Source organism: Hyaena hyaena, unplaced genomic scaffold, assembly GCF_003009895.1.
Source record: "Hyaena hyaena isolate Hyena2069 unplaced genomic scaffold, ASM300989v1 scaffold_25, whole genome shotgun sequence".
NCBI classification, from domain to species: Eukaryota; Metazoa; Chordata; class Mammalia; order Carnivora; family Hyaenidae; genus Hyaena; species Hyaena hyaena.
In genome coordinates, this window is record NW_024080657.1 from 6,257,134 (window position 1) to 6,282,384 (window position 25,251).

The 25,251-nt window shown below is 45.6% G+C and overlaps 1 protein-coding gene across 1 annotated transcript in view; it reads right to left on the bottom strand.

Annotated features, from left to right (window-relative positions):
• The window catches only part of PTPRT (protein tyrosine phosphatase receptor type T), an 803,437-nt gene extending 778,469 nt beyond the window's left edge, over positions 1 to 24,968 (bottom strand). Inside the window, exons 1-5 of the mRNA XM_039227066.1 lie at positions 24,859 to 24,968; positions 23,805 to 23,856; positions 12,229 to 12,289; positions 8,136 to 8,202; positions 7,610 to 7,776 (exon numbers count right to left, since the gene is read on the bottom strand). Coding sequence (XP_039082997.1) covers positions 7,610 to 7,776; positions 8,136 to 8,202; positions 12,229 to 12,289; positions 23,805 to 23,856; positions 24,859 to 24,968 — 457 coding nt within the window. The remainder of the gene's footprint in view (positions 1 to 7,609; positions 7,777 to 8,135; positions 8,203 to 12,228; positions 12,290 to 23,804; positions 23,857 to 24,858) is intronic.
• Positions 24,969 to 25,251: the final 283 nt, after the last annotated feature.

A 25,251-nucleotide genomic window follows, 5' to 3' on the forward strand; every position in this document is an offset into this window, starting at 1 on the left:
CTCCAACCAGTACGCTAAGAGCTGTAATATGGTATACTCAGGGGGCCCTCACCAGCCAGTTCTTGACTTGTGTTTAGGGCTGCAGAATCCACAAAGAATTTTCTCTACGTCAGCTTGCGGGCAAATATCCAGGATTCCATGTTTGACATGTGGATATTCTTGTCCAGATCTCAAAAATAAAAATACAACAACTGTGTGTTTGGTATACAAGGGAACACAGGTATAAAAATATTTATTTTTTTCATATATATATATATATATATATATATGAAAAACCACGTGTGAGAACTTCTATTGGAGAGGAGCACACAGATAGATGTACAAGAACATTTACTGCAATATGACTCAGGAGTAAGTAACTGGAAACAAAAATATGCAACAGTAGAGGGTGGTTAAATAAATTGTAACAGACAACTATGAAGCTTTTAGAGAGCATGCTTTTGTGGAATATTTAATGACATGGGAAAATGCTTTAAAATAGCATTAAATAGAAAAATATATATTTATGTAAGTTTGTGTGCGCATATGACTTTAATTTTGTTCCTTAGAGCTACCTCTCCCATGCATACTCTTTACAATGAATATGCATTATTTTTGTGATCATAAATCATAACTTTAAATAGAAATAATGTTAAAAGATGTTTAGTTGATGACAGTTCCATGTATACAACATAGATTTCTCTACCCTGGATTTGAAGGCTGGCTCTTCTTTCACATTTAACTTGAATGAAGTTGGACAAATCACTTTATCTCTCTGGGGCTTGCTTTTCTCTAAAGAAGAGGAGATAAGATCTCTGAACTCATGGGATGGTGGCACATTAGATGAAATGCATAGTGGAGTGCTAGGGTGGCTCAGTCCATTAAGCACTCAACTCTTGGTTTCAGCTCAGGTCATTATCTCATGATTTGTGAGTGGAGCCCCTCGTTAGGTTCTGTACTGACACCACAGAACCTACTTTGGACTCTCTGTCTCCCTCTCTCTCCACCCCTCCCCTGCTCGTGCGCACACACATGCTTTCTGTCTCTCAAAAATGAAGAAACATTTAAATACAAATGCACAGGAAAATGCTCAATCCAATTCTTGGTTAGCATGAACACAGAAAATGTCATTTCTCTTAAAAGAAGGCAAAGGTTCCTTTCCTTACAGCATCCTGGTGTTAGTTCTAATGTAGAAAAGGTGATGGGGTCAGGATACAGATATGTGACTGACCCAATCATAGTGTCCCAGAACTGCCATAACAAATTACCACAAACTGGGTGGCTTAAGACAACAGAAACTTATCCTTTCAGAGATACGGGGTCTACAAGTCTGAAACCAAGATGCTGTTCTCTCTGAAGGCTCTGGGGAAGGAAGTTTCCGGGGTCTGCCAATAATCCTTGGCACTCTGCGGCCTATAGACGCACTGCTCCAATCTGTGCCTGTGCTCCCATGGCCACCTCCCTGTGTGTCTCTGTGCCACCACAGACCCTACTGTGTCACGGCCTGCCAGGACCAGTGGCAGAAAGACAAACTAGCACCACAAAGTCGAGATTATGTCTGCTTCCATGGCAGGGCGACTGGTTGAACAATTCCTGCCATGGGTAAATGCTTGTTTGTGTTTCCTCTGGATTTTTCCTAACACCTGCCCCTTCCAAGCAGGTAACTAACTAGCAATTGTCTCTGTGCAAGGTGCAGAGAAGAAGCTGCTTGAAGTTGTGTTCTTTCTTTCCTTTAGTTGTTTTAAAGCTAAAACTTACTCAAGAGATTATGACTTCAATAAGAGCTATGCCAAGAAGAGTGTGCCTTTGGGGTTTAGAAGGTGAGAAGAGCTAGTCTTCCACAGTGAGAAAGGGAAGGGAGGGTCTGCTGGTCCCATAAAGCTCATCGGCGCTAGCCCCAGACGGGATGCTGGGTGATACACTGCAGCTGGACTCCAAACAAGGGATCCAAGCCGGGGAAGAAGCAGGGAACCGCAGGAATGTGACAGTGGGCTTCTAAGAGGAAACCACAATAGCCCGGCCTGTTTAAGTCCCCATGACATCTGCAGACCCCTCCAGAAGGGGGAACCCGCAAAATGACAAAAATTTACATCTAACTCCCTGCTTGCTGGAGTCAGATTTAAGTTCATGCAAATGTAGCATTTCTTATGCACCTGGGTTTTCAGCCTACAAGTCAACCTTACTTTGTTCCAACACTTAAAATAATAGCCTACAAGGATCAGAAAGAAATGAGAGGCACTTCGATGACTCACTCACTTAAGCCTCCAACTTCAGGTCATGATCTCCTGGTTTGTGGGTTCGAGCCCCATGTCAGACTCTGTGCTGACAGCTCAGAGCCTGGAACCTGCTTCAAATTCTGTATCTCCCTCTCTCTCTGCTCCTCCCCCACTCACACTCAGTCCGTGTCTCTCAAAAGTAAATAAATGGTAATTTTTTTTTTTTTTAATTAAAGGACACCTCCCAAGTCCCACTGTCTCTGGCTTCAGCCCTTTTAAAAGGACTCTCAGAGACCTCCATCTCCCTTCAGCCACCAAAGACACTTAGGCCAAGGTTGGGAAAGGCAGAGCTAGAAACCATAGGAAACTGCAGAAAGTTCTATGGATAAGATCGAGGCCTGGAAAGAGGGTCTGTGGGTGTAGTATCCCCATTCCTCTGTGACAGCCCCAATAAAGATGAGGTCGGACGTCTGAAGCCTGGAATGCCAGCCCAAGGGCTTTTCCCATGGAAAAGGATGAGGACAAGCCTATGATAGTGATCATGGGGGGCACTAAATTCACAGAGCTTGAATAGAGGAGGTATGCAAGCCTGCAGGGCAGCCAAGTACCCTGGGTATTGAAAAGCCTCTCTGGGTCTCTCAGGGATCCACACAGGCTACCTACAGAGTCAAACACCTGGGTAAAGGAGCATCTAGGTCAGGAGAGCTGGAAGGAAGGGACAAGGTTCTAAGAAGAACTTAGACTTACAGCTCCAGAGATTGTTAAGAACCAGAAAAGAGTTGGGCACCTGGGTGGCCCAGTCAGTTAAGGGTCTTGACTTTGGCTCAGATCATGATCTCAGTGCTCATGAGTTCAAGCTCCACAATGGGCTCTGTGCTGACAATGCAGAGCCTACTTGGGATTCTGACTCTCTCCCTCCTTCCCTCCCTCCCCCCCTTCCTCTACTTTCTTGCTATCTCTCAAAAATAAACATACATTAAAAAAATAAAATAAAAAAGAGCAAAGAGCAACCGGCACTAAGTCTTACTATGTGCAAACACTTCACACTCACTCAGTCATCATTGCCTTTAACTCTCACACTGGTTCCCATGCTAAAGAAGAGGAAACAGGCAGAGGGATTAAGGGTCCAAAGTCACTGAGCTATCGCATAGGATTGGCCCAAGTTGGCCTAGAAGTATGTTTATGATAAGAACTCTGAAAGTCAAGAACAGATGGCACGGGAAAAGCAAGCAGGGACTCTTTCTTTACCTAGACTGATGAGGGGCAATCTCTCTGAGAAGGAGTCATCTGAGTGGACACCTGAGGAAACTGGCCACACAAGGAGTGGAGAAAACCATTACAGTGAGTGGGAACAGCATGTGCAAATGTCTGGAGCCGGGAAAGAATCTGACAGCCTTTCAGTCTCCAAGTCACTAAAGGAGCCAGTGTGTCTGGAGCTTTCTGAAAAGAAAAGGGGCTTGGAGAAGACACGAGATCATGCAGAACCTCACAGGCTGTAGCAAGGAGTTCAGATTTCTTCCCATGTGCCAGGAGAAGCCAGTAGAGGGACTAAGTGCCAAAATGACACAGTGTCATTTACCCGTAGTCCAGCACAGAGCTTGTCACACAGAAGGAGATCAGTCAAAGGGTGTGGAACATCTGAATAAACAGACTTGAACTAGCCTTCCAAAGGATGGAAAGTGCCGGTTTTACAGAAGGAAAAGAAAGATTTCAGTTTTGGCCCATGAGAAGAACAAACAATTTTGCCTAATCCAAATTCACTTTCATGCCTCTCTGCCTAAGAAGCACACAGAGCCGCTGAAATCCACAGGCGCATCATGACAGAATAATTTTGGTGATCATTATCAAATGCCTCTATTTAGAAAAGCTCAGAAGATTGTATTAGCACAATCCAATATTTATGAAATGACATACTGCCGTAATGAGGGGCTGAGAAAATTAAGATTAGAAGCAAGAGTTATTCCTTTGGGAAGAGAGACTGGCATGGTTGGCGAAGGAACCATGCCACCCAGTTTCTTGGAAACTTGGTTTCCTGATCTGTAAAATGGAAGGAATACAGGAGAGATTAAAAATGCATGGTCAGTTCATAGAAGGCCCAAAGGGATTTGAAGATGTTGATCATTCATTTCTGTATTTAAAAAACACTTGAAATAAGTCAGAGAGGGGCGCCTGGGTGGCTTAGTCGGTTAAGCATCCGACTTTCGCTTAGGTCATGATCTCGCGGTTCGTGGGTTCAAGCCCCACGTCGGGCTCTGTGCTGACAGCCAGCTCAGAGCCTGGAGCCTGTTTCAGTCTGTGACTCCCTCTCTCTGACCCTCCCCTGCTCACGCTGTCTCTCTCTCGCTCTCCTAGAAATAAATAAAAAACATTAAAAAAAAATTAAAAATAAAAAAAAAAAAGAAATAAGTCAGAGAAAGGCAAATACCCTATGATTTCACTTATATATGGCATCTAAAAAACAAATAAACAGACAAAAAGCAGAATCAGACCCATAAATAGAGAACATTTTAGCGGTTGCCAGAGAGAAGGGGAATACAGGGATGGGCAAAATAGAGAAGCAGAGTGGGAGATACAGGCTTCCAGTTATGTAATGAGGAGGTCATGAGAAGGTGCAGCACCAAAAATAGAGTGAAAAGCATTGTATGGGGACAGATGGTAGCTACACTTGGAGTGAGCACAGCAGAACAGACGTGCTGAATCACCTATACTACACCTGAAACTAATGTAACATCGTATGCCAACTCTACTTCAGTTGGGAAAAAAAAGAAACATAAGGGTGCCTAAATAGCTTAGTTGGTTAAGCATCTGATTTCAGCTCAGGTCATGATCTTATGGTTCATGGGTTTGAGACCCGCATCGGACTCTGTGCGGACAGCTTGGAGCTTGGAACCTGATTAGGATTTCGCATCTCCCTCTCTCTCTGCCTCTCCCCAACTCACACTCAGTCTCTCTCAAAAATAAACATTAAAAAAAATAAAAGATAAAGAAAGCAAACAATTTTTTAATAAAAAATAAAATACACTTGGTGAAGACTTTGGCCATCCATTCATGAATCTATCCAACAAACCATTATTTAGTGCACACCATGTGTGATGCACTGTATTAAGCACTGAGATAAGGCTATAAACAAGAGTATCATGGTCCTTATGCATGTGGAACTCCTCATCTGAGGGTATAGCATACACCCAACAAACAACATCCACAGTGACATGCATCGCTGAGAAAAAGCACAGGACATGATGGGAAACATTTACAGAGATAACTGACCAAGGCTGAAGTATCTAGGAAGTGCTACCCTAAGGAAGTGATGTTTGAGCTGAGCTACAAAGGGAAGTACAAGACAATAAAGTGGAGGAAAACGTTCCATGGAGAGTGGTACATGGAGGGAGGGGGAAAGATCTACCAAGAGTTCAGTTTCAGAGATGTTGATTTTGGAGAGTCTACAAGACCCTACAGGGCTAGATGTTTTTGGATACAAACACATACGTATACTAGAAGGTCTGGATGTATTTGGCCAACATCAAAGATGGTCAGGTAAAACAGAGGAGATGTGGTATGTTTCAGCAAAGTACTCCATACTCTGACAGAATGAGTGATTCTATCATCTAAACCAAGACACTTTTGAGAATAAAGTCACCAGTGTTTAAAACTATGATGGGACAACATGCATACAGGCTGTGCCACAGTCCCCTCACTAATGGGCATGTGTACTTGCTGGAGATTGCTCATGCAAAGTAAGGTCCTACTAGAGATGCAAAGTTCAATTTTGTACCATAGCACAGATTTATTATACCAGGGGCGGGTATCTATACTTATAGAAAACTTACATGACCATTTGTGCCTTTAATTGGAACTATACAGAACCATCCAGCAGTCTCCTGCTTTAGCGCCAAACTCCAAGTCCATGAGGCCACAGAGGCCACATCCTTACCTGGACAGATCTAAGCATCTTAGTGCATCCTGTTAAACTCCTCTCCCCAGAGGAAGCCAAAAAGACATGGCAGCCTGGTAGCAAGTGGTCTAGAGTACATATGAGATGTCTGATGGCAACTGAAGGCATAGAAGTGGTGAAGGCCATAGACAATGTGATGGTTAATTTTGTGTGTCAACCTGACAGGGCTATGAGATACCCAAAAAGCTGCCAAAGGGAGTGACTATGAGGGTATTTCTAGAATGGATGAGCATTTGAACTGGTGAACGGAATAAAGCAGATAGCCCTCACCAATGTGGGGGGCATCACCCACTCCCTTGCGGCCCCAAAGAGAACAAAAAGTGAAAAGGTAGCTCTCTCTACCTGAGCTACAGGTGTCCATCTTCTCCTGCCCTCAGATACTGGTGTTCCTGGTTCTCAGGGTTTCAAACTCAGATCAGGATTTATACCATCAGCCCTGTATTCTCGGGCCTTCAGATCTGGACAAAATTACACACTGGTTTTCCTGGTTCTGCAGATGTCAGATGATGGGACTTCTCAGCCTCCATACAGCGTGAGCCAATTCTCATACCAAATCTCTTAAATGTATCTCTATATATCCTATTGACTCTGTTTCTCTGGAGAACCTGACTAACACACACAGAAGCAGGGTAGAACAAGCCTGAGACCCCCGGTATTAAATTGCCAGAGTGAAGAAGAGTGCCAGGAGATGTGTGGTCAAAGAACAAGGCAGTATGTGGGTTACACAGGGAGGAACCACTGAATACGATGCTCCCTCTCCAACATCCACATGCTTTTACTGCTGTACCTGGGATCACATATCCAAAGAGGTGATTCTAATGTTCCCAGAGTTGCAGCTCTTCCTGGCGTAGGTCCCCAGGTAAACCTTGTCAAGATTCAACTCACCCAGGCACAGCCCATCCTGTATGTGTTCTCCCTGAGTATTCCTCCTCCAGATGAACCTCCACTAGAACACTTCAGATGTCCCCCTCCCAGGCCTGCCTCAAGCTTAGTCCTTGTGCCCCACTGGTTAAGGATAAGCTGGGCATTCCGGATGTCAGGACATGAACTCTGAGTAATATTCTGACTGTGGAAGTTTATCCCTAGAGATATACAAGCTATGTGTCTATGTGTCCTGGAAGAAAAGGAAAGACATCATTCTTCAGAATGTCTTTCTTCTCCACCCCCAATCCAACTACTAGTAGATTCCCCAACAAAACCCAAGGATGCCCTACTTGCAGCTAAAGCTTAGAATCTTAAAGCTGAAAGAAATCCCAAAGGTTCCTGAATCAAGGTGCTGTGTGACTCTTACCACATACCTTAAGAATTCACTCGGCCTTGGTTTGAGTCCCCTGGAGATGAGGAACTTACTACCAACGAAATGGTCTATTGCCCTTTCCACTCAACCCATGCGTTTGTCCTCACAAGTCATCCTAAAAGTTAGTGATCCTCATCCCAGCCTCAAGCACAGAGGGTCACATACCTGTGGGCACCGCAGGGTCCAGCATTGGTTTCTCCCACGTGTTAATCTGCTCCCAGGTAAACCCGTTGGTCCCCAGGGCCACGCTATAACCACAGTTGCTGTAGTGTTCATCAAAGGAACAGCCACCTGCAGACAAAAAAAAGATAGGAATAAATACCTCCTGGTGTCTGAGCTTGGCTCCTTACCCCTGTCTCATCAGCTCTTCATTTACAGCTTCAAATGTTAAACTCAGGAGAAGATTAAAAAAAAAAAACAGGAAAGCAAATTAGATTTTTATGTTTGCTTTGGTTCTCCCAGAAAGGTGCTGGCATTTGCAGCCCCCCCGCCCATTTAAAAAAGTTATTAATAAGGCTAGTTACATTGATTTCAATCTTCCTCCCCAAGAAAGTAAACAGTAACACCTCATTGTGAATAGGAGAAATGAATGCCAGGGCATGCCTCTGCAACGGCTTCCTACAACAGGGACACACACTGGGGGTAGCAGAGAGAACACCAGCTCCAGAGTCTGCCCAGGCCAGCCACACACAGCTCCGCCTCGCAAACCTGGGCTGCCCCGGCCAGCCGCTTCCCCATCTGCAGCCTGGCTTTCCCACCTGTAGCATAGAGGCAAAGAGCCACCGGACCAAAACAGCATGAGGATGAAATGGGGGTAACACACAAAAAGTAATTGGCACAGAATAAATGCTCCATATGAGTCTACTTCTCTAATAAAAGTAGTTAGTGAAAAATCACATTTCATGGCATAAAAATCCAACTTGTGGAGAATCAGACAATCGTGCACCAGGAAGACAGTAAAGTGGACGTTGGTAGTGTTTAAAGTTTAAACTACCATTTTACAGTAAGTTCTAACAATTCAATTCTGAAAGGATTTACTGAGTATACACCATGAGCAGTAGGTCCCCTCCAGGGGATGCGAACAAAGATGTGGGCTACAGAACCAGGGCTCCAAGGAGGAAATTCTGGTCTGGAGAAACAGGAGCATCCAGAAGGAGGACTGATCAGGGCTTTGGAGGATTCAGCACATCTGTGAATCAAGAATAGGAGGGAGGCCATGCAGGTGAGCCAGCAGGGCAGAGGTGGTGCAGGACAGTGCATTCTACAGCAGCCTCCTGATGGTCTCCCAGACCCACCCTCCTAACCAGTCCAGCTTTGTGACTGGCCCTCATCTCCTTGATGCTCAGGTCTCATCATATCACCATCTCCCTCCCTTATACGCCCTGTTCCCCCATCACACATGCAAACATGGCTCAGATCCATGTACAGAAGCCATCCCTTGCTGGCCCCAGCCCAGGTCTGCAGCCTTCCCTAGTATCACACCATCATCCCCACCAGCTGCCAAGGACAAAAGCCCTTGTCTGCACCCCAGGCCTGGGCTGTGCTCTGTTCAGTGGACTAGAAGTCCTGTTGATACCTAGGATACGGAAGACCATCACAACATGGCTTAAGAAAACAAACAACAACAAAAAAACTATGACACAAGGCTTTCTCCACTTTCCTTTCTTGTGTGAATGGTAAATGATAATCCAGAAGTACTGACTCCTAGTACCCCAATTTGGAGTCTCACCTGAGCAAGGGAGGCCTGGATCTACTTTGGTAGTAGAGGCCTTTGGGTTTGAGTCAAGAGTATTAACAACAACCTGCACTAAAAAGTAATGGGAATTTGGGAGGTCTTACATGGATACCTCGATTACAAAGTAAAGGAGAGGGAGAGAGCGGTTCAAGAAACAATGGAAAGCAGAAAGCTACAGAAGGTGACAGCCAGTAAGAAATTTCCTGTCATGGAAACTGGCTGATGCCTCAGTAGGAAATAAGTCTGACTCCATTCATTCATTCTTCAATTCAACAACTGTCGAACTGAGCTGTTAATGCAGATCCAACAGAGTCCTAGGCCCTGGCTGTACAGCGGTTTATACAAGGGTCCTGCTATCACTCTTCCACAAGACAGACCGATGGTAAACAAGTGAATGAATAACCCACATGCATTTCAGCATCGTGCCACAAAGGCTGCAGGTGAGGTGGGTGACAGACTCCCAGCGTGGGGTCCAGGAACCCTTCCCACTCGTCCCGGCAACAGTTCCCTGTCCTGTGCTACAATGCCCCTCCACTACACCCAGCTCCTCAGGGAAAACTGGCCACATATGGCGGCCACATTCTGCTCGTAGTTCAGGGACCTAAGAAGGTTGATGACCAGTGTGTACTGACAAGGGACAATAGGAAAGGACAGGAGGCCAGGAGATGAAAGGGTAGGAGAGGGCACTTCACTCCAGACACAGTGGAGAAGTCAGCAGGCCCTTGAAAGGCAAGGAGAGAGGCAATCAACCAGCTTCCACTAGACAGTGAGCTTCAGGAAGGCTATGAACAGCTCTGGCACATAGTAGGGGCTTAAATATCTGTTGAGTCAATGAATCAGTAACACTAAGAGAACACCTGACACAGACAAAGCTTTGTTCCAGTAACACTAACAGTGAGCACAGAATCTCCAACACCCTCAACCTGCTCTTCCAGATCTCACACTTGCCCCTCCACCTAGAAAGCTCCTTCCCCACACTGCCTAACAAATTCCAAGTGATGCTCCTGAATCACTTTAATTTTTTAAAAAATGTTCATTTATTTGAGAGAGAGAGAGGGAGAAAGAATCCTAAGCATTTTCTGTGCCATCAGCACAGAGCCCAATGCAGGGCTTGATCCCACAAACAGAGATCAATATCACATGAGCCGAAATCAAAAGTCAGATGCTTCACCAACTGCTCCACCCAGGCACCCTCAAATCAGTTCTTCTATGAGCTTCCCAAACCAGAACAGAGTGTGAATGTCCCAGACATGAGAACACAATACACTACATTTACAATTGTTTTTTACTTTGGGAGAGACAGAGAAAGAAAGCAAGAGAACACACAAGGTGGAGAGGGGCAGAGACAGGGAGAGAGAGAATCCCAAGCAGGCTCTGTGCCACCAACACAGAGCCCAATGTGGGGCTCGAACTCATAGAACCGTGAGGTCATGACCTGGGCCCAAACCCAGAGATGGACTCATCCTACGGAGCAACCCAGGAGCCCCTATATTTACAATTTAAAAGTGACGGCAGCACTTCCACTGCTCTCAGGCGCACCAACCTCCTTTGTCTACATCACCACACCATCACCTGCCAGGAGCCAAGCCTGAGGGAGACAAAGGAATCAGGTCAATGCCATGGACAACAGATCCTTACCTGCTCGAATGGATAAACAAGAGACACCTGTAGCACCTCAAGTGTCCACTGGAAATCTGACATAGCATCCTACATAGACATCAGCCTCCAGTGTGAGAGAAGGAAAGAGTGGCCAAGGCCATGCTACGTGCCTGGCAAATTGTTCAGGTCTTGTCTCTTGTGCACACAAGAGCACTGTGTCTCCAGGCCACTTGCATCTGGGGAAGATCCGTAGAAAGCCCTAGAAATGGGTAACAAAGGGATATCCCACCATTTGCATGAATGGCCCATGAAAATGACCTCTTACAAGGAATCCTCCTGACCTGCCCCTGCGGTGAGGAACTCCAAAACCACAGGTGAAAGCAGTAGCATCCAGGGGAAAAAGAGGTCTAGAACCCTGAGACACTCACTGGAAGAGAGTCAACCAATCACCTGATCATAAGCGCAGCACAAACTCTCCAAGAGCAAAATACCAACTTGTCTTATACTACTGACACCTTAGGGGTTAACTATGACGATAGCAGAACCTTTCACACCCCGACGAATGTAAGCAGCATGCTCCTTTGAGAATTTGCTCCATGCCAGGCAACATACTACACACTGACTGCTTAATTTTGCTCATTTGCTTTCACTTAATGCTTGAAATTTGGTGAGGTAGATTTTTATCCTTATTGTAAGTACAAGGTAATTAATGCATTGAGGGGCTAAGCAACCTTCTCAGCTCACAGAGAAGAGAGTGTTAGAGCCAAGATTAATTCTGTGGTGACCTAACCACACAACCCATGCTTGTTCTAATGGACTAGAGAGAATGTATTCCCCCAAAACCAAGGACCAAGCCTTTCACTTCTAAGGTTACAAGAGAGGATCAGAAAAAGGGCTTCCAAGGTGGTTGGGTCTCTCCCATTAGAATGCATTCCCTTGCTTATTTTAGAAACAAAGTTTAACGAATTGTTTTTTTAATGTGTCTGTGCACAGGCACAGAACCAATAAAAAAAATTCTTCCACTCAATTTGCAGAGTGCAGGGAAAGGCAGCCTCACAAACACACTCAAGATGCAAAAACGCAAAACACACCTTCACGGAGAAGTGCTGAAGCTCAAAGAGCCCATTCAAAGGAGGCTGCCTTAACCGAGCCCTGAACCACCCTCTCCAAACTCGACCACTACCACTCACAAACCCACTGTGGCTTCATCAACATGGAAGCAGGAAATACAGCACATGAGGCAGGAGGGCAAAAAAACAACTGAGGACGGGAAATAAAGAAGAGCAGCTTCCGACATGCCCGCCTACTGAGAGGGAGTTTGGTGTTTGGCTCTGAGCTTCCAATGGCCACTAGAAAAAGGAAAATCTGTTCAGACACTGGACATTCTGTGTTCCTACAATAAAAGCCACTTGCACAGGAAAATTACAGCCATCCCAGGTGCTTAGCTCACCCGAGAATGTCTCCACAGGGCCACTGGTAACAGAAACCCCCGACCCCATCATGAACTCTATCTGAAAAAACACCCACACAAGGATCACATGGCCAATTACATGAGACTGTTTCTCATTCTCCACATAAACTGACAGCATCACCCAAAATATAATCAGGGGAAAGCGACTCACTGGGGCTCAATAGAATTCAGTCTAGAGTTCTGCTCCCCACATTAGTCTGGCTTGACCCAGACACAAGTGTTAAAGGCTATTTGAGAGCAAAACACTTAGTAAGTATTTTCTTTAAGCCATCCTCCCTGAATTTTCTTCCTCTCAACCAACCAACAGATTGAGGAAGAGTAGTTACGAGGGCAGGATTATACATCCTGACAGCAACCCACGCTGCCGCTGGGTGCAGCCCCCCACCCCCCCACCCCCCAGCTCACCTCTCTTCCTGGTCTCGGCCTTCGTTTTGTGGTGTACGTGACAGATCACTAGGGAGCCCTGCAGTGATGAAGGGTAAGGATTCCAGAGACACAGAAAGAACTAGCAACTCTCAGGAGCCACCAAGATGCTGAGTCCTGCTGCCAGCCAGGGCCTGGCTACTCAGAGCCGCCAAGGGGAGGAGAAGAAAGGACAGAGCAGTTGCTCCTGGACCCACAGCATGAAATATTCAAACCCGTGATAATCCTGAGTCTCACTGCTGTTCCTCCTACTATCTCAAAAATTGTTGACTTTCCTGATGCAATTCCTTAGGTCCCTAATGCCTGACAGAAAAGGCTCTGGCCACCTCTGCAGGTGTTTGTGGCTGGCGACTTAGGAAAGACTAATAACTGGAGAGACTCCTGAATGGCTCTCATTTGGAAGCGCCCCTCATTCAGTTTTAAACAGGCAAACCCCTTTAACTGATGTCAACCCGACCACAATCATTATGGGGGGAAAACAAAAACGCGCACCAGGAATGGGGATCAGCACACGTCCAGAGCACACGGTCCTGATTTGGAGAAGACCCAATAACTAGCAGAGGACAGGGGGCAGTGCATCTGCAGGCAAAGGACCCAGTCCTACCTCCCTGCATGCGGCTGGAGGAGCTGCTTCCCTGCACAGGTGGAGGTCAAAAAGTGGCAAAGGCCCCAGATGCGCTGACGTGAGTCAAGCATAAAAAGTCAACAGAGAAATGGAAAACTGTAGCAACGAAATTGGATTGTGGAAATCCATTTGGGTTTGGTAACGTATAGCATATCAGCATCTGTAAGGGAAGTCAAAATAGTGCAGGATACATACTTTAGGATACATTAAAGCATAAATAAAGTTTATAGTGCCAATCAGAATTTTTTTTAAACATGAGCTCTTCTTTTGAAAATGAGAAAGGAAGAGAATTCAATAAAAATATAAATGTGTCTGCCTCTGCATTTCTCAGATATGAATCCTGTATTTTCTTCAACAGAATTAAGTTCAGAAGAGGAACTAAAGATTTCCTGAGCTTCCGCTATATGCCAGGCACTGCACTTGAGCTGTGTAAGTATGTATTTATAGATGAGTGTGTACAAATGGAAGTCCAATTACCCTCATTAAGACGGGGGATGACAAACTCTGTAAAGGGCCCAATGCTAAAAATTTTCAATTTTGCAGGCATCTAGTCTCTGCCACAACTACTCAACTCTGCTGCTGTAATGTAAAAACAGCTGTAGACAATACAGAAACAAAGGGCTGTGGCTAGCTGTGTTCCAATAAAACTTTATTCACAAAAGAAGGTGATGGGCCAGATCTTAACCAAGGGGCTGCAGTCTGCCACACCCTCCTCTAAGAAAGAAGCATTGCTTTCCCCATTTGACACATGAAAACTTGTCCTCAGAGTTACTAAGGGATGTGCCCAGCTAGGAATCTCAGGGAGAAAGAATGACCTCGCATAAAACAGTAACAATACTAACATCTCCTTTTATTGGCCACTAAAGGGGTAGCCGTCACTACAGGAACTACCATTTTGATTGTACCCATTCTACAGGCAAGAGAAGTAAACTCACTTACATGAAGTAACAGAGTCAAGACATCAGTCTCAAGTTGTAACGGTACCAAAGCCCGAGTACTTCCCATTGCTCTAACCCTGCCCCTCTTAGAACATGGTGTATGTTCACAGAATCCAAGTTCCACCCTGCTGCTTCCAGAGGGGGGCAAAAAGTTATGCCTACAACATCCAGTGGTGGAACTAGTGAAGAGAGAAAACTGAAAAGAAAACATTCAAAGAAAGAAATTTGCCCTCCCTTGCTCTACAGGGCTGGTACCACTTCCAGCCAAGCTCTTAACTTTGAATGACAAACGTGAGCATGATCAACCAATGATGTGCCCCGAGAACACTGAAACACGCCATGCCCTGACAAGTGTACAGCTAACACTCAAATATCCCCCTCAGGGTGCTCTGTGGGTACATCCAGCACTGGGGACCTGGGGAAAGGGGGACATAAGACCACAGGACTGTGCCCCTCTGACTCCAAGCCCCAGAGCTCCATGAAAGCAGGGGCATGCCACATATCTCTTCACTCAGCACCTAGACCATAGTCTCTGTTTGACTTGATTGTTCAATGAATGGATGAATGCCTTTAAAATGGACCTGAACTCATGTAGAGAAGCCAGGCTGAGACCCCACAGGGAGCTCTGGGGTATCTTCCACTGGCTTCCCTCAGGGGTCAGAATAAGGGCGTTGGAGCAGAGGAGGGATCTGCGGCTCAACCTTAAGCCAGACCCTTTAAGAGCATTTACCTTGGCCCTATGAAGGCTCAGTATAGAGGGCAAGTCTGAAACCAGAGAATGAAGGCAAGTCAAAGGATGAACCCAGGAGAAACCATGAGGCCACCAAACGAAGGAAAAAGGTGAGACATGTCGATTCCAACGAGCCATTAGAGGGGACATGAGAGTACTGGCAGCAGACCCAGAAAGAAAGCAGCCTTCTCAGGGTTAAACTATGAACAGGGTTCGAGCAGGGGTGGTGGACACAACGCCAGCAGAGCCAGGTAATCATGATGTAAAGTCAAAGAGATGCAAACACAAGGCTACTGGGCAGACACAATCCCCAAGTCGATGTGAGTGGTAATAATGACAACCAGGACTCCCCGTCAGGTGCTGAACTACATAGGCCAGGCACCACTCTAACGGTTCACTAACATTAGCTCATTTAATTACTCCAAGCATCCCAGGAGATACATATGATCATTATCTCCCATCGTATAGATAAGGAAACTGAGGCATAAAGATTTAAAAACTAGCCTGAGATCACAGAAATCACAGGAGGCAAAGGGAAGCCTTGAACCTCAACTAGCTCAGTCTACATTCTTACTAATTATACCAGGTTGTCATGACAATGATCTTGGAAGGCAACCTTGATCTTGAAAGGAAGTTCTGGTTGAGGGAAATGGTTTGGTGGTACAGCTCTTCTTCAATCCCTCTGAGAAGAACACTGAGCGAGCCTGCGTGCCTTTTCCCAAATTCCTGCTTCAGCTCAAGATGCCTCTCACTAATGTGACCTAACCATGGGAGCAAAGTCCATCCTACTCAGTAGTTCCACCCCAGGGATAGGGATTACACAGGGCATGCGTGCCACAGGCCAGGGATCTTGGAAACTATCCAAGAATTCTGCCACTTCAGTGGGCCACCAGGTCTTGGTCACAACAATGAAGCAACACCATAACAGAGAAGCAGGGGTGCCTGTATGGCTCAGTCAGTTAGGCATCAAACTCTCGACCAGCTCAGTTCACAATCTCAAAGTCCATGGAATTGAACCCCAATGACAGTGTACAGCCTGCTTGGTTGGGATTCTCTCCCTCTCCCTCTTTCTGCCCCTCCCCCAATCACTCTCAATAAAACAAAGAAACTTAAACACAAATGTTAAAAAAAAAAAAAGGCAGCCATATATACAAAAAGAATGAGCAGAGTTGTATTCAATAAAAAAAACTATTTACTGACATTGAATTGCATATAATTTTCACAAGTCACAAAATAACATTCTTCTTTTGAATTTTTCTAACCATTTAAGAACGTAAAAACCAGGGTGCCTGGGTGGCTCAGTCAGTTAATCATCTGATGTCCGCTCAAGTCATGATCGCATGGTTCATGGGTTTGAGCCCCACATCAGGGTCTGTGCTGACAGCTTAGAGCCTAGAGGCTGCTTCAGATTCTGGGTCTCCCTCTCTCTGTCTCTCCCCCTCTCTCTGTCTCTCCCCTGCTCACACACTCTCTCTCAAAAATAAAGAAGTATTAAAAAAATTTTTAATGAATGTAAAAACCATTCTTCACTGGTGGGCTATGTGAAACCCAGTGAAGGTCTAGAATTGGTCTGTAGGCTATATATCATGTGAACATTTGCTTTAATGCCATAAAAATTTCTAATTTTCGCACAGTCACAGAAGAGGGCCACATTTCACCATTTGAGTGTTTGATGTCTGCTGGATGTCATGTGCTTTTGACAACTCTTTCCCAATTCCCAGTGGTATAATGTTTTTTCCTTCCTCTGGGGAGAAAATGTTTCCCGGAGTCTTCTAAAGCTACACTCCTGACCCGTGGACTAAGGACTAACAGAAGTACCGTAACTGTCTATAATTAAGTAAGCACTGCCCCCTCCCCCCACATCACAGCATTTGTACTTTATGGGTAAAGATTAGCACACACCCCCAATTCACAGATGAAGAAACAAGGTCAGAGCACATGACATTCTCAACGCCACACAGTTCATTGGGCAAGGCTGAGATTCAAACCAAGGGCTTCCTCCATAGAAGTTTTGAGAACCAGGGCAAGCTCCTAGATAGATCCAACTATAAAGCTTGCGAAGCTCAATACAAAACTAAAACACAGAGCCTCTCGCTTAAAAATTAAGGATTTCCAGGGGCGCCTGGGTGGCTCAGTCGGTTAAGCATCCGATTTCGGCTCAGGTCATGATCTCACGGTTCGCGGGTTCGAGCCCCGCATCAGGCTCTGTGATGACAGCTAGCTCAGGGCCTGCAGTCTGCTTCGGATTCTGTGTCTCCCTCTCTCTCTGACCCTCCCCTGCTCATGCTGTCTCTATCTCTCTCTCAAAAATTAATAAAATTTAAAAAAATTAAGGATTTCCAGACAACCATAGAAGAGTCCAAGAAGCATGGGGCAAGGGTCAGGCTCCACGTGACTGCTCAGGTCACACACCCACCCACAAAGCCGGCCCTGAATGTGGGTGTCAGCAGAGCAAACAATAAAGTGCCCGACCCCCAAGCCATCCAGATCCCACCCTCGTGCTGCCAGATACTTGAAAGGCAGGGCAATATCTAAGTGGGGCTTATAACTGTGAGCAGCCTATCGCGGGTAGGAGAGCCTTGCCCCCGGAATGAATGTAAACCAGCCTTGCATAAATTGAATTCCTTTTTTGAATACCTAATTGAATTTGCAGAAGTGTGTGCCAAGGGGGTGTTTAAATAAGTGCACAAATATGATAAGGCGGCCTTCACACCATTATATCTAATTCAGTAAGCAAAAATAATGGCAGGGCACGTTCCAATTAGTGTTTGATTTATTTGCTTTAATAAATCCAATTAGTAGAATGTTTTATAAAGTCATCCAATGTCAAACACTCACGGACTCAACAGATAGAAACAATACTCCTAATAGAAAAAAAATGTTTTAAAGCTTTTTGAACAGTGAATTTATTATAAATAAGAGGGTGTCTCTCTGATGGCTTGAGGATTCCCCAAGGACCAGAGAAAGGGTCTGATCTGCTCATTTGGTTCTTTCTCCCACACACTCCATGAGGCAACTCAGGTTAATCTGGCCCATTATAATAAATCCAGGAATGAAAACAACAAAGGTGCAGGGGACTTCAAGGGAGAATAATGAACTTGCTGCTGGGTCTTCTAGACCAGAGATGTGTTCGGACTTGCAAGGCAGCTCAGAAGAGCAGGAAGAGAGCGGACTAACGGAAACAGTGGTGTTGCAGAACCTGAGTCAGCCCTCCCAAGTCCTTTGCAGGCTCCAGCTTTTCCACCTGTAAACTAGAGAGCCCAGTGTGCAAAGGCACACCCACTTTGGGCAGGAGAGGATTTTCTTTGTCCAGTGAGACATATGTAGGTGGGGGTTAAAAGCATGAACTCTGGAATCAGCATCCTAGCTCCACTATTGGGGGAAGGTAGCTTTGTGACCTTGGCCAAGTTATTTCATTTCTATGTGCCTCTATTCCCCCATCTGTAAAAAAGAAAAAAACTAACACAAAAAAACAATGAGGATGATAATAGTGCCCATCTCTTGGGGCTGTTATGAGGATTGGGTCAATTCAGTATTTACCAACCAAGACTTGGAACAGTGCCTGGTACACAGGTGCCAGATAAATATTAATGTTTAATCCCAATGTATGAATTAGAAATGGGGAAGATAGCTACATTACAAGCTACACTCAGGTTGAACAATCTCAAACAAACAGTACTTTAGAGAAACTATCTGAAACAGCCCATCATATCCTACACGGACCAGCAGTGTCTATTGTGATGCTATTGATCTGTGCTGTCAGTCCCAGATTCATTCTCTACTTACTGCTGTGTAACCCTGGGCAAATCACCTAACCTCTCAGGTCAGGGATTCTTCCCATGTAATCAGAGGCAATAAATTAAACTCTCTCAAATGACACCTGAATTTCTGATACTGCATGAAAACAGTGACTGCTCTACCATGTTTACCCGGCTCCAGTTGCTGGGATGCAGGACTGTCAGGCATCTGCTGGAAACAGAAGCCTCTGTTCAAGACCAGCTTCTCAGAGTGGTCTGCCGTGGCCCTCAGTCTGGTACATGTGTGTGTGGTACAAGAGGAAAACACAGTAGTGAACATGGCACGTACGTGTCTGTCTCCTCATGCGCCCCCACCTTCCTGGGCACCAGTTTACAAGCAGCCCCAAGAAAGCATTCAGGAGAGGAGACATCTCTGCCCCAGGCAAGGTCACAGCAGTACAGCAAAGCACTGTGTTGGGGAGGAAAGAGCAAAGGAAAGGCCGTATTGGGGGTCAGCCTTCAGCTTCAACCTGTCAAGGAGAGGATGGGGGAGCAAGGGAGAAAGCAGTCACCTTCAGCTCAAAGTGAAAATGGCTCAAGCTGGAGACCACACCAGCCTGAAAAGCAGCCCCACACAACTCAGCAAGTCTTCCTCCCCTGCCCCACCACCCAAACACAGCCTGGGAGCAGACAAGGATTTCATTAGTCTCCCACATTTACAGAGGACACAGATCTGGCCTAGCTCCTCATATTACAGGTTGGCAAACAGGCATGAAAAGTACAAGGATCCAGAGAAGGGTGCAGAGCTGGGAGGGAACCCCGCTCTCCTGGCCCAGGGCCAAAGTTCTGCCTACTCAGAAGCCAGAATAGCATCTTTCATCTTTTCTCACACAACCGCGATGTCTTTTTCATGTTTATTTCTGTGGGAGCAGGGAAAGAAAGAGATGGCCACAGGTCACAGCCTGTGTCTGGGAAACTTTTTTATCTGTCAGGAAAAGGTGAATAAAGGTTTCCTCTGCACAGAAGCACGGACTTAGAGGGCTTTCTGGCCAGCTCTGTGCCATCTTCTGACTGCCTCTGAAACCCAAGCCAAGCTCTCAGGGCCCTCGGGGTCTTTGCACTTCCTCCTCCCCTGCCCAAAATGCTTTCGCCATTGGTGCTTCATGTGGCTGGCTTGGGCATCACACACATCAAAATGCCCTTTCTGTGCACAATGCAGGGGGAAACAGCCCCTCTCATCTCCAGTTCTTGTCTACTACACCACCTTGTTTATGTGCAAAGGGGTTGTGGTTCATCCCTTAGTAACTGAAGTTATTTGCTTAGCCACGTATTTTCTGTCTTTCCACGACCTAAGTCCACCAGGGTGGGCAGCACGTGCCCATTCCATTTGCCACTCTATCTTCAGGACTGTCCAAATAGCCCAGCACTTTGATATTTAAGCATTTGATGAATGAATGAATGAATGAATGAATGAAGCAAGCAGAGTACAAGAAAGTCTCGGGATTATATGACTCAGCTTCAGAAGATGGTTTGTGGTTTGGTTCTGGAACTTTGTGACCTCAGGTGAATCAAAAGAAATCTGAGCTTCCATTTCCCCATATGTAAAGAAGGAACAATAACGATGTGGCTAGCACTTCCTGAGTGTTTACCATCGGCTGTGCACCACACTACACCATTTCCATGAATATCTCACTGAATCCCCCAAGGGCCCCATGAGACCGGTACGATCACTACCCACACTTCATCCATGATGAAACTGAGAACCAGTTAGATAACTTGCCCAAATCTCACAGGTTGGAAATGACAGGCCTAGGATTCACACCAAGGCAGTCCCACCCGCAACACCATATTCTTAGCCCCTGGGTCACACCAGCCAAGTGACCACTAACTATGCTACCACTACGGAAATATCTGGCTTTCTAAAAATCTCTTCTACAAGGGACTTATATTTAATATATAATTTTTTCAGTGGGGTGGGGAGGGAAACAGCCATACATTCTGAGTCTCAATAGATAAGCCTCACCCAATAAAGTCAGCTTTCTGAGTCTCCACTCACTGTCCTGGTGTTCAAGGTCATGTACAATCACCTGGTCCACACAGGGCTCTCTTGGAGACTCTGAGGCTTCCTTTGACCCCACTCCAGACCTCAGATCCATTAGTGACCTGGCTTATAGATCATCAGGACAGACCACAGCCAGGTGCTTCCACGAGGCCCAGAGAGGAACACACCCTGTAATATTCACTTCTGAGACCTCAAGAATGACTGAGATGATCACCTGCAGGTCATTTAAAACTTTCCCGGGCTTTAAATTTTTTCCATTTTGGCCAAAAAACAAATTCAGCCTTCTGTGCCCTCTAACTCTAAACAATCAAGTTCCATGCACTTTACAAGCACAACTTTATTTCCCTCTTAGAGCACCACTATGAGTTGCTATTTGGGATTTGGCATACCCATTGCAAAGCCTCTCTGAGGCTCAGAGAGGTTAAGTAACTTCCTCAAGGCTACACAACTGGTAAAGGGCAGAATAAGGAACAGAAGAACTTTCATTGTGACCCCATAGCACAAGCCTTCTCAACTATATCACAATGTCTCTTGCATGGAAAAATACCACTAAATACCTCCAGCTGGCAACTCTTCCTCTTCTTTATTATCCTCTATGACTTAATTAAGCCCATGCTTGAATATCATTCATTAATCCTATACCAAGTATCCACTGTGTCCCAGACACCATTCTAGGACCGGAGATAGAACAGAGATTCACAGGTTGCCCCTCCTTCACAGAGTTCACATTCACTGAAATCATGGAGAGAAATAATGCAGGTAGGTACCCACCTTGGTTTATTCACATATCATAATGCCTTGAATGTGGCAGACCCTTGATAAACAGATCTGTAAGGTACACAGAGAAAGTGATCCTCACTGAGCAGCTATTCTATGTCAGGCATAAGGCCAGTCATCCCACACAATCTCACTTAATCATAACAACCATCCTATGATCCAAGAATGACTCATTCTCGTAAAGATGAAGAAACTGAAAAGCCATTAAGAATCCAGTCCAAGTTCCCTAAATGTGTGGATTCTGACTCTGCTTCCTTTCCCCAAAGGCCATCATCTCTCTGTTGCACAATGCCATGCATACGAAAGCCTCGGAAACGTTTAGGGCTGGCTGACAGACATTGGTTTATGCACTCAGTTTATTTAAGTGTATTAACATTTAATTACAGAAGAGTGAAAACGAGGCTTCCATAGAGTCAATTAAACTCAGTAACAGCATCCAGCGTTATATAAATCACCAAACTGGTCACTGTGTAGATAAAATATTTAGTGAAACCTGAAGTGTTATCCTAAGTATAGATGGTATGAGGAGCTCCCTCAAAACAGCTCAGCTTTGGCAAATGTGTCTGTGGTTGCCAGACATGGTGTGTTAAATGTGCATTAAATGTGGGATGGAGGGGTTTTAGGGACACAGCACAAAGGGCTAAAGCCCAAACTACCTTTAAGGTATGAGTGGGTCAGTCCCCAAGCAGTGGTGGATTCAGAGTGTGTTGCCGTCTGAGGACCAGGGATGGTGCTGTGGGAACAGCAGTTAGGGCTGCCCTGGCAGGCCACCCTGTTAAATCACTAAGCCTGGGGGCTCTTTCTCTCAAATGCTGACACTTTAATTTCCAGGAGAGGTCAATCTCCCCAAGAAAGAAGCACCCACAAACAGGAAGCAGGCACTCTCTTACTAATCAAGCAAGAGGTGGTCTTTGATGACCATTTCCCAAGGAGATAGCAGGGCAGTCACGGGAGGGGGGGGGGGAACACACATACTCCAGTACCCCAAAGCTCTCTCATCTCTGCTTCTCCAATGCTGGGGAGTTTATATGGCCAGGACAGATGAACACTTTTCTCATCTTTGGATCAGGCACTTGGCAAACTTCCAACTCCATGCACCTTTTTTTTAAATCTATAAATGTTCAATGCAGATGATCCTATGAGCACAGCCCCTCACAGCAAGACTCTACCTCAGGCTAAAACTCTTTGGAACACAACTGAACTTCCAACAAAGCCCCCACATACAAAATTACATCATAGCTCAGGCCCTGACAGGCCAAGAGTGGTAGATGGTCTTGAAGACTGAGGATTTGCCTAGAAGAAAAGAGCCCCAGACTAGACTTGGTTTTGCCACCAGCTGGCTGCATGACCTTGCCTGAGTCATGTTCAGTTTGACACAGATCTGGCTAGAAGCCCCTGATGGCCTCTCTCAGAACCTCACTGCAATGTCTAAGAAAACCCTAGAAAAGGAGAAAACTTCCAGGGGAACTGAAAACAAGGGCTCACAATAAAATGATCACATGCCACGTGGAGGACACTGAAATGGATTTAGAAATGTAAATGGCAAATTACCCTTATGACAATCTGGGCAGAGGCGGGGGGATGGGGGAGATGAACATCATGTACCTGTAATGAAGTAGGCAGACCGTGTGTTCCTCCCACAATGCCAACCACAGATATACACTTGATCTACTAGATAGAAAAGAGTGTCCCTGGCCCCCAACTTGACTAAGACCTATTTTAGACACCTGGAAGTTTCTCTTTCTTGTTGTCTCCTATCCGCAGTCAGAAAATAAAATCTTCAGGGGAAAAAAAAAAGATGGTGAACACACACACACACACACACACACACACGAAAAAGCAATAGAAATCATTGTGAAAACTTAAAGAGCAGACCTCAAAAAATGACCTACCACAGGAATGTGAAATACGCTTCAGAAAATGTTAGCATCCTCAATCAGACAGAGAGAGATCCAGCCCTTGAAACAAGAACAGAAAGCTACAGAGACCAAGATAATGAAAAGACAACGGGACTGAATGACAGATCTATCTGTGGGTTAAGAAAGGATTCAGACAAAGTGAAAATGCAAAAAGCAGAATGGAAACCAACATTAGTGAGAAACGTGGTGGCATGAATGTGAAATTTCTTAATCCCTGGGGATCTCGATACCAACTGCAATGAACTAAACGATGCAAAAGTAGCCAAGAAACAGTAAACATGGAGGCTACAGTCCTACAGTTTTTTTCTCACCACCTTAGAGAATGGGAGCCAATATGGACTCACCCAGAACGCCAAATGTTTTCGTACCACAGAACTCATTCTTGAGAAAACGGCCCTGCATGAGAGGAAGTGGCTGAAATTCCAGAAAACGCAGGACTATCGGCCAGGGAATGGGCTGTGGAAAAGATTCGGCACGCCTGACCTGAACGCCTGCTGCCTACCCCCACCCCTGCGTCAGCAGCATCCAAGGCCTCAGTCGTGTTTGGTTTCTCCCCAGGGGCTCTGGGACCTTGTCTCGCCTGGGAGAGCCCCAAAACTGAACTGGTAAGAGCTAGGGGCAGAATGAAGTAATGAGAAATGGCAAAACAATTTTCCAGGTGAGGACCAACAGCAGCCACTGTAGCAAAGCGATTATGAGAACTGCCCAACTTTTCCCCATCTGGAGCCAGGTGAGAGAAGTTCCCGTGTACCACTAGCACGCACAGAAACACTTCCCAGAGGCGCACCTACTAAAAATGAGCTGGCGCTGGAGCTGGTGGCAGAGAGCCCTCCCACATCCTCCAGGGCGCTGGCCATTAGCAGCTGCAACTTCACTAACAAGAGAAAAGCAAAACCGCATCCCAGTCATGCTGAGAACCCATGGAAGATAAGCATCTTGGACCCCAGCCATGACCATGTGACCTTGGACAAGCGAGTTAACCACCTGGAGTTTTAATTCTCTCATCTGTAAAAAGATAGCACTATATACATATATACTTGTGTGTATATGTATACAATATATATATACTGTACATGTTTATGCATATACGTACACCACAAATACTATGTATGAAAAATACCCCATTAGCCCAAACTACATTTCAACTTCTACTTGTCCAGATCCCTAAAACGTCTCTGACTACGCCCAAAGCCACACTTCCAACCCCCAGAAGGAAAGTATGACGAAGAAAAAGTTGGAGAGAATCCTATACCTGAATTGCTAAGATCCAGGGGCAGAGTGAAAAGCAATGGAAAATGGCAAAACAATTTTAAAACACTGTCATTAAAAATTTTTTTTAACTATCTTATTACTTTTGATAATTTGATAAAATACATAGGACTATCTGAACCTATATACCTGAACCCTGTTGCCAGGGCCTCGGAAAGGTAACAGGACAGTGAGAGACTCTCCGTGGCTTCCCAGGTAGAGGGCCCTGAAACTCGCTCCCGGGACGCATAAAGGGGCATGACACAGTGCCTGGCCCCAGAAGCCATCAATATCTTTTCGTGCGGCAGTGCCACATTGCAGATGGAGGCGTGTGTGACGTGTCCAGCACTTACGACCCTCTCCCGCACCTACGTGCCTGCGCATCTCTCCTTCCAAACAGCAGACCTCAAGCAGGAGATGGGGAGTGCCCTGGAGGGCAAGACCTGTGCCATTCACCAACAGTTACTTTCATACATTTTTGGATTTTTACCTTGGGGAGTCAAACATTCAGCAACTGTGCTAGAACACATCATTACCCTCCGT